This window comes from Sinocyclocheilus anshuiensis, unplaced genomic scaffold (genome assembly GCF_001515605.1).
Source record: "Sinocyclocheilus anshuiensis isolate Anshui unplaced genomic scaffold, SAMN03320099.WGS_v1.1 scaffold91, whole genome shotgun sequence".
NCBI classification, from domain to species: domain Eukaryota; kingdom Metazoa; phylum Chordata; class Actinopteri; order Cypriniformes; family Cyprinidae; genus Sinocyclocheilus; species Sinocyclocheilus anshuiensis.
The window spans coordinates 381,862-391,576 of record NW_015552636.1 but is presented as its reverse complement, the minus strand read 5'-3'; the positions used below and the strand labels follow the sequence as shown (position 1 = coordinate 391,576).

The window sequence follows — 9,715 nt, the reverse complement described above, 5'->3', positions numbered from 1 at the left end:
GTTAAAAAAAATTCTATTTCAAGTATGAAATAATGTAAAGTTTTTTATGGTTTAGTTTTAGTTAGCTGTAATAATCCTGCACCCAGCTAATGTTGTTTCCTTCAGCTGAATGCATTCGTAACTCTATCAATAACGCATAAATCTCTCTCCACGGTCCACGGTGGGTGTCTGTGCTCCTCCCTCTGGCCCTGCCCCTCCCTCTGACTCCACCCCTCTGTGTGTCTGTGCTCCTCCCCTCAGTCAGAGTCCCACGGCGACGCTGCAGTCGACCAACACACACACGCAGAGCTCCAGCTCCAGCTCCGGAGACGGAAGCCTGTTCCGGCAGAGAGGCAGTCAGGCGGCGCAACCGGACGAGACCGGAAGAGTGCCTCCATATGTCGACTTCACACAGTTCTACCGGCTCTGGAGCTCCGATCACGGCGAGGGCCAGGGTCTGTCTGGAGATCTGGGGCCGCAGTGAGGATCAGGTGAAACACAATATTATTCCATCTGTGAGCCGACAACAATCTCCTTAAACTGTATCTTTGGCTTGTAATCATGGATAGAGGAGCTCCACTGACTGTATCAAAGGGAAACTCACAGCATCATGTTTATAACACTTCACACTCACGTTTCTCTGAGCTTCTTTCTTCCTGCTTCTGTGGAGTTTGACGTCTCTGTAAAACCAAAGTGAGGTCAGACCTGCAGAGCTGCATATATATGTCTGCCTGTCTGCGTTTTCTGTGTTCTTTGAGTTTTTAGTGTTTCCTTTAATAAACAGCTCTTGTTTCAGCACCACATTCTGGTTTGGTTTCTCTTGGGAGCTAATCTAATGTGAAGAGGTAGACTGTTCCAGAGTTTCGGACCTGCAGCTGCAAAAGCGCAGCCACCTTGTTTTTTAAGTCTGGATCTAGGCACGATGAGCAGACAGAGATCACTGGATCCCAATGATCTAGAAGCGGTGTACGGACGGAGCAGGTTTGTCAGTATTGAGGGCTTTATAAACAAATAATATAATTTTAAAATCAATTCTATTTTTGATGGGTAACCAGATAAAATTGGATTTACCGGCTCATGCTTGCAGGTTCATGAGAGTAATCTAGTAGCTGTGTTTTGCACTAGCTGTAGTCGGGAGAGGGAAGACTGAGAAACTCCGTAATAAAGTGAATTACAATAATCTAAACGAGTTGTTACAAAAGCGTGAATCACCGTTTGGAAACTAGAAATTAACTTGGAAATGACTCTGTGATAAGAAGGGTTTCACTTTAGAAAGTTGACGGAGATGAAAAAGCATGATTTTACAACAGTACTGTCTGTCTGTCAAATGTTAAGATATGATTAAACAGAATGCCCAGATTTCTTGCGCATTGAGTTTCTAACTTATCTAACACACAATTTTCCTTATGCCCAAATAGAATTATTTCGGTTTTCATTTAAATTTTGAAAATTACTCGAGAGACAAAGCTTAAGTTCTTCTAAGCAGGCCAACAGTGGTTGTAAGCCATTTTTATCATTATGCTATAAAGGAAAATAGATCTGAGTATCATCAGCATATATACTAAAGAATACTCTATATTCGTTAAAAATGGAAGCCAGAGGTAGCATGCACAGGATAAACAAAACCGGGCCCAGGATTGATCCCTGTGGAACTCCACAATTAAGAGGTATACAAGAGGAGGTCTGATGACCGATACAAACACTAAAACATCTGTTGGTCAGATAAGAACGGAGCCACTGTAATCTGTGCCCCGAAGGCCCACAGATATCTCCAGACGAGTCAACAGGACCTCGTGGTCAACCGAATCGAAGGCAGCACTCAGATCTAATACAACTAAAGCCATGGATTTCCCCAGAATCAGTTTCTGTAAAAAAAATATCACTTGAGATTCTATGACTTTATGACAATTTTGTTCCGATAAGTTCTGACAAATGTTTGCATTTTGCAGCTTTCTGAAACATGTTATAGGAGCTTCTCAAAATTTCATAAGAAACCTGCAAACTTTCCTTTTTCCATTTGCGTTCAGCCCGTCTACGATTTTTATAATTCAAGGGGGCAATAGAATTCATGATATCTGCACAGGTAGAATTAAAAAGATTAAGATGTGCATCGGTGTCCAGATTAAGCAGAGTAGAGTTCAACTCCAGAGAGTTGCATACATCATGGTAGGCTACAGAAAAATCTTCTCTAGAATGTTAAGAGAGCGAGTCAGACGTGCCAGCGATGGATTCTGAGGAGTAACAAGAACCGGCCTGTGATCAGAAAAAGATGCACTACTGATTTCAGTGTTTGAAATAGAAAAAACATTGGTTAAAATCAAATCAAGGGTATGATCATGGATAATTTTATTTAATTTTAAATAAAATACAGTCTCACACTTCTGCTTTAAATATTCAAAAAGCTGAGATGAGTCAGCATCTTGTGCAGATTATTCTAATTAAATTATATGATAGATTATATAATGTCAGTAAAGATGTGATGCAATTGACCGGCCCTCAGCGGCCCCTCGTCACGAGACACTAATGTACAGTATTTGGAAACCTGTCCTTGTATTGAACATTTACAACTATGTCATGGGAAAAATGTGTGGTAAAAATCTAAAGATGCCTTTAATCTCAGCTGCCAGACATGTCTGATAATCAAGACGTCTTGCACCAGTTTTGGTCTTCGAATTGACCACAAGGTGGCGCTATAAGAAGGGAATTTACGGATCTCTCAGACGTCTTGTTTAACATTTCCTGGAAAACACGTGAGACTGTAATGATGCATCATCAAGAGACCCTGATGGAAAAGCTTGATAAAAATCCATCTGTCTATCTATCTATCTATATATCTATCTATCTATCTTAGACCCGTTTAACTTCTTGGTGTTTTGCCATTTTTGCTAAATGTTAGTTTTTTCATTTTTCTTACAATAAGTTTGGTAGCAGGGTTGAGTGACTGATACTAATGAGTGTCGCCAACACGCCGATTAACATGAAAATTGTGAAAATTGAATGAAATGATTTAATAGTCTTTCAACAGACGTCACTTGTGTCACAATTATATATTTTTGTATTTAATATGTTCTAAATATGTTCTTTTTGCTAACTAGCCTATCCCATTTAGTTATGGGAAAATATTCGAACAGTTCTAAAAAAAAAATCGAAGTGTTTGAAATGTTTAAAATACGTTTTTCTCCGTTATATTTTGCGAGCATTATGAGAATGTTACATTCGAGTGTTCTCTCTAAACCATCTTAGACGAACATCAAACTAAAATGTTACAGAAAAACGTTCCATAAACGATGTTGTTACATGTGTCCGAAAGCTCTATTAATGTTACTGCTAGAATGTTTGTTCATAACTTTGAGAGAACCTGCCAGAACGTTAGCTGTGAAATTACATTGCAGATATTTAAATGTTTAAAACCATTTTTGTTTCTTTCATGCGAGGTTCATTTAATGTGAGATAACAGTTTGCTGGTAACGTTACTTGTGCTAAAATATAGTCTACTCAGTTCAACAAAACACGGTTCCTGTTTTATACTCGAACCACGAACACCATCATATCTCATCGCCTTCTGATATGAACGTGATTGCAGTGTTCGACGGAAGAATCAGCGATGATTTATGATGAATAATGTGCTGGTGTGGAGGATGAAGAGCTGCATGATGCTGAAGTGATCCGCTGGGGTGTGTGTGTGTGTGTGTGTGTGTCGGTGGTCCGGAGGGCGGAGCTGCGGGTCTCTGCGCCCCCGGTAACGTTACCGACGGACGCACCGATCACTGCTGGGCGGAAGGGCGTCATTTCAGCAGAAAAACAGACCGAGAGGAAGCAGCGCGGACGGACTCGTCGCTCCCGTTAACGGAGATCAAGCGGGGATCGAGGCGTCGACGCACATCCAGAGCGATTTTCTCTTTCTTCTGCAGCAGGATGGATTTACACGCGGACACCCGACGCGAGCGCGATCCGCACGCATCACCGGCGGAGCGTCACTGAAGCATCATCCGCGCTCCGCGACGCATCCGACCGCTCCGATGCGAGCAAAAGCCCCGCTTTCACCTCCACCCTGAGTGACCATCCGCAGTGAACATCTAGAGGAGCGTCAGGCGATGGGTGAGACACACACACACACACACACACACACGGATCGGTGGACGGGGTGCAGCATCTGCTCGGTCAAACAAGCCGAAATCACGGGCGTCTTATTATTAAACACTCGCTGCTGCTGCTGTTAATATTACTGATGCGGATTCGCTTCAGATCTGATGTGGGGTTGTCTGCAGAACGAGCTGTTTGCTATGGCAGATTATGTTAATATCAAAGCCAAATGTCCCGCCAGGCGTGTAAATATGATTTAAATATGTAACCGAATCATTGTGTTGGTGCAACCCTGCAGGCCTCTGAAGATACAATCCGGATTCTGATGCGGTTTGACTCCAGATCAGTGTGGACACATCATATCAGATGCCTGAATGTGACAAGAACGTGTCTGACTCATAATTAACCCCCAAAATAATAAATAATATTTTGAGTATGAAGGCTATTTTTAGCTGCTGTTAGTATTAGTGATGTTGATTCGCTTCTGCTCAGATCTGATGTGGTTTTGTCACCAGAACGAGCTGTTTGGTGTTGCAGATTATGTTATCAAAGCCATATATAAAGGTTCAGCTGGCTTTTGCATCTCGTCAGGCGTGTAAATGTGTGAGATAAACCCTGCAGGCCTCTGAAGATACAATCCGGATTCTGATGCGGTTTGACTCCAGATCAGTGTGTACACATCATATCAGATGCCTGAATGTGACAAGAACGTGTCTGACTCATAATTCAGAAATCATGTTTTGTATAAAGAAAGTGAAGCTGTTTTTAGCATGATTTGGATTGTGACATAATTGACAGGTTAATGTTACGTGGCAGTTTCCTTTGATTGGACGCCAGGATGTTTTAGTTAGGAAGTTTTGATTCTTCTAAATTCTCTTTATACTCAAAGCTGATTATCATAATTTATGCAAAAAAAAAGTTAAATAAAAAAATACCATGTAGCATTGTTATACATTTAATGCAAACACTATTAGACTGTACAGAGACTTTATGATTTAAAGAAGATCATGCACATATTAAATGAAAGTTTTGCATTGCAGTAATGAGAATTTGGTGGAAATGTGCCTACTTATCATGGCAATGACATGAAAAACATCATCCTCAGGCTTCATTTCTTATATATTTTCATATTTCTGTTTCTGGCTTGAATTGTGGCAGGTTTCTTGTGATTCTCGTGGACAGATGGGTTTGATGTGAGTTGAGGTGAAGATCTGTGTTTCTGATGTTCTTTATTCTCTGTTCCGGTTCTGCTCGGATGTTTTCTAGGTAATGATGTGGATTGAGTTTCAGCTCACAGGTGACTGACCTACAGCACAGATCAGAACACGATGACAAGTGTGTGTGAGTGTGTGTGAGTGTGTGTGAGTGTGTGTGTGTGTGTGTGTGTGTGTGAGTGTGTGTGTGTGTGTGTGTGTGTGAGTGTGTGTGTGTGAACACACGGCGAGCAGATGTTGAGGCTCATGTCGTCTTCAGCTCATATGGAGTGTAAGATAACAGACAAACACCACGAGCTGATGAAGTCAACATTTGGAGGACAGTGTGATCACAGAATACACTGAAGAGTTTAACGATGCTCAGTGACGGAGACTCATCTGAAATGCAGAATCCATGACAATATTCAAGCGACATCTGCAAAAATATATATATAATTCTATGCTTCCTCTTGCTCTTAATCTCTCGCTGTTCTGTTGTGTACTGTTCTAAACAATGTCTGAACCTGTATTACGAGCACTTCTCGTGTTTCTTTGCCTCTTTGGTAAATTGCTTGTTTTATTCCACATAAAAAAAGCGTCTAAAAAGCATTAAAAAAACATCTGCTGAATTAATAAATGTAAATTTAAAAAATATATATTTTGTAAGTTTTTGCACTCATATTTGTGAAGTAAATTTCATAATAAATAATAAATTATTAAATTTAAATAATAAATGATTAATACATTAAGTTTCACACAATTAAGTGAAATCCACTTAAATTAACTCTAAGTTCTGTCATCATCAAGTCGTTCCAGATCTGTATGAGTTTCTTTCTTCTGTTGAACATAGAAGTTATTCTGAAGAATGTCAGTAACCAAACATAATATGGAAAAAAATACTATGTTAGTCAGTGACTACCAGCAACTGTTTGATTACCAACATTCTTTTCTAGATGATGGCATCATTTTCATTCTCGGGTGAATATCTCTTTGTCTAAATTAAAGTGAATAAGAACATATTATCAGATTTTACACATTTTTTAAAGCAGTTGTTTTTAACAGCATTCATTTTTTTTTATTTTAGACATACATTTCCAGTTTGTCACTGCACTAACATGAGCACAGTTACAGTTCTCCAACTCATGTTCATCCTCTCAACCACAAACACATCAACAGCAGCATCCAGCATAACCCAACATCAAACACTAACAGCTCCACTCACGAATGCATAACACTTCAGTTCAGCAGTTACTCTCCAAATCAGCATTCTGGGAACTAAAAGTCCACCCATGCATTTGCAGTTAATGCAACAAAAAATGATTTGTTTAATCCAACACTTCACTAAACTTCAGTGTTACATATTTACTGAACACAATGAAATTGTGATAAAATATTCAGCAGCTGTGTTAAATTCATTTAAATAAACATATTTTTCCAGTGCACAGAGAGAAACTCTTAAATTAAGATAAACAAAAGTTGTGTTTCGTTGTAATGCATTTGATATAGACGATGCAGCTGTCCTTGATTTGGTCCTGAATGGTTTTATTGTTGTGTTTGAGGCGATCTGTAGATGTTGAGAAGCAGCAATGTGTGTGTGTGTGTGTGTTTGAAAATCTAAAAATGCAGAAAGTTTCCTGTGAGGGGTAGGTTTAGGGGTAGGGTTGGTGTAGGACAATAGAATATACGGTCTGTACAGTATAAAAACCATTACGCCTATGGAGAGTCCTCATAAACCATAAAAACAAACCTGTGTGTGTGTGTGTTTGGCGTGTCGGTGTCTCCTTACAGCTGCGTCCTGAACACACCTACTGCAGCCAAAATGGTGCTGACCTGTTTCTGACCTCTGAGTGCGAGCTGAGCGACGCCTGATGGAACGTTCCACTCGCTTCCCGTCAGTGGGGGGATCATCCCGCAGACACACACACAAACACACACACTCTCCAGCGGTGCACTTCCTGCTCTCTGAGAACCGCTTCCTGTCCCAGAGCCACCTGAGATCCCCTGTCCAGTCCAGTTAGAGTAATAACAGATTCACACACGCATGTTCATCTGAGTGTGTGTGTGTGTGTGTGTGTGTGTGTGTGTGTGTGTGTGTGTGCGTGCGTGCGTGTGTGTGTGTTTGAGTGCAAATCACAGCACATAGAAATGCATTCAGTGTGTTGGAGCCAATCAGATCAGACTGTGGGCGGGGCTATGACAGAAATAGAACTCTTGAGTTTCCTGTCAGTTATCAGAGTTAGACTATGACTTGTTAGGACAAAATCTCAGATTGATGGAAGAGAAGCTTCACTGATTGTTGTACTGATAGTGGATCAGATCTTTAGAACAGAGAGATGTTCTATGAACTTGCTATGGCTCCCATTAAGTTCTAAAAACGTTATTTCTAAATGTTCTCTGAATGTTCCTGTTTGTAAAAATGTTATACAAACATTAAGGGAACGTTCCGTTTTATTATTTGGCAAGCATTATGGGAATGTTACTTTTTGACTCGTTCTTTGAAACAACTTGCAACATTAAAAAAAAAATGTTACATGAACGTCCAACTAAAACATTCCACAAATGATGTATAAATAACGTGTTTGTGCTAACGTTTTGAGAACATTATTGAAGACCAGAGAACTCTGAACACACGTTCCATTAACGTTACTGCAGGAATGTTTGTTCAGAACCTTTCCAGAACGCTCGGAGAATGTTCTCTGTTAGCTGCCCTGTGGGGGAAAAAATTGCAGTAAAATACACTTTATTTCAGTACACTTAGCACACTTCCATAATGTACTTAAAGAGCTCTATTTTCACGCACTAATTTTGTACTTAATATACCAAAAATGTTCTTTAGTACTTCTTAAGATCATCTAAGTGTACTCAACTGTGCTATTTTGGGACACGATGAATATGAACTAAAATGTGCTTTTAAAATACCATATCTGTATTTAAAAAAAAAAAAGTATTTAGTTACCACTTGTAGTACACCTGAAACCATCTTTCATACACTTTTAAATATACTCATCATACATAGAAAATACACTTATTATTTATTTAAAATATAAGAATAATATATAATGAACATATAAAAAATGTATTGCCCACAGCTATAAAAATATGTGGGCAAGATATTATAAATCCTTTTTTTTTTTACAGAGAAAGTATGTTAAAAGCACATTTAAGTTCATATTCATATTCAATAAAGTCAAATCAGGGCCCGTATTCACAAAACATTTTATCTTGCCACTAAGAGTGCTCCTAAATAGCAGTACAAGTTTTTAGCTAAGAGTTTTCTCTTCAAACCTATTCACAAAGCTGCTGGGACAAACTTGTACTGAAGAATAGACCCTGAGTAAGGGGGCGGGGCTAACCTCGTTGCTATGGATGATGTCATCAAGCTTATTAACTATGCACACAGTGATTGGCTGATAGTCTCTGTCAGAGATTTATTCATAGAAATATTGTAGAGTGCGATATTATATCAGTATAAACAGCCTTTTAATTAAGAGAGTAGAATAATCATGGCTGATAGTAAGACATGCAAACGTAAAAACTGGACGCAAGAACAGCTGTTACTTCTTGCTCAACTGCTTAATGAAAAAAAAGATATAATCAAAGGAAAATTTAGAGTCGGGATAACCTCTAAAACTAAAGGCCATACCTTTTTAAAAGCTTATTATCATCAAATGTTTCTAAAATGTTCACGTTCCGAGGCAGATTGCCGGCGACAGCTATTTTAGGATAGTTTGTGGTTTGGTCTCAGTGACTTAGGACTCCTCTTCACTGCTCCTAACCTTTCACAGATTTAGATAAAACACATGGTGAAATACTCTTAGAGCAAAGATTTAGGAGTCCTAAATTTAGAACTGACACACTCATTATTTTTAAGATTTTCTCCTAAATCGGTGAGTTATGAGCTGCTTATAGCCTGAAGATGTTTTGAGAATAAGGGCCCAGGCAGAGTAGAATAATCATGGCTGATAGTAAGACATACAAACGTAAACCAGCTAAAAGAAAAGCTGTTGCTTCTTGTCCAGCTGTTTAATGAAAACAAGGACATAATCAAAGGAAAATCTGGAGTGGGGATAACCTCCAAAACCAAAGGCGATATCTTTATAAAAGCTCATTATCATCAAATATTTCTAAAATGTTTCTGTTCTGAGGCAGACTGCTGGAAACAGCTATTTTAGGATAGCTTGTGGCTTGGTTTTTAGTGACTTAGGACTCCTCTTCACTGCTCCTAACCTTTCACAGATTTAGATAAAACACATGGTGAAATACTCTTAGAGCAAAGATTTAGGAGTCCTAAATTTAGAACTGACACACTCATTATTTTTAAGATTTTCTCCTAAATCGGTGAGTTATGAGCTGCTTATAGCCTGAAGATGTTTTGAGAATAAGGGCCCAGGCCTGTAAATATTTGATGAAGTGTCAGGCGGTTGATATCAGGTGTGTGTGTGTGTGTGTGTGTGTGTGTG

At 39.2% G+C, this 9,715-nt stretch overlaps 2 protein-coding genes across 2 annotated transcripts in view; both read left to right on the top strand.

The window, feature by feature from the left end:
- Positions 1 to 782, top strand: part of tab1 (TGF-beta activated kinase 1/MAP3K7 binding protein 1) — a 9,580-nt gene extending 8,798 nt beyond the window's left edge. The window contains exon 10 of the mRNA XM_016458079.1: positions 241 to 782. Coding sequence (XP_016313565.1) covers positions 241 to 463 — 223 coding nt within the window. The 3' untranslated portion in view covers positions 464 to 782. The remainder of the gene's footprint in view (positions 1 to 240) is intronic.
- Positions 783 to 3,563: 2,781 nt separating this feature from the next.
- LOC107666705 (beta-1,4-mannosyl-glycoprotein 4-beta-N-acetylglucosaminyltransferase-like) overlaps positions 3,564 to 9,715 on the top strand; it is a 19,040-nt gene continuing 12,888 nt past the window's right edge. The window contains exon 1 of the mRNA XM_016458126.1: positions 3,564 to 4,077. The gene's annotated coding sequence lies outside the window, so the exon portion shown is untranslated. The remainder of the gene's footprint in view (positions 4,078 to 9,715) is intronic.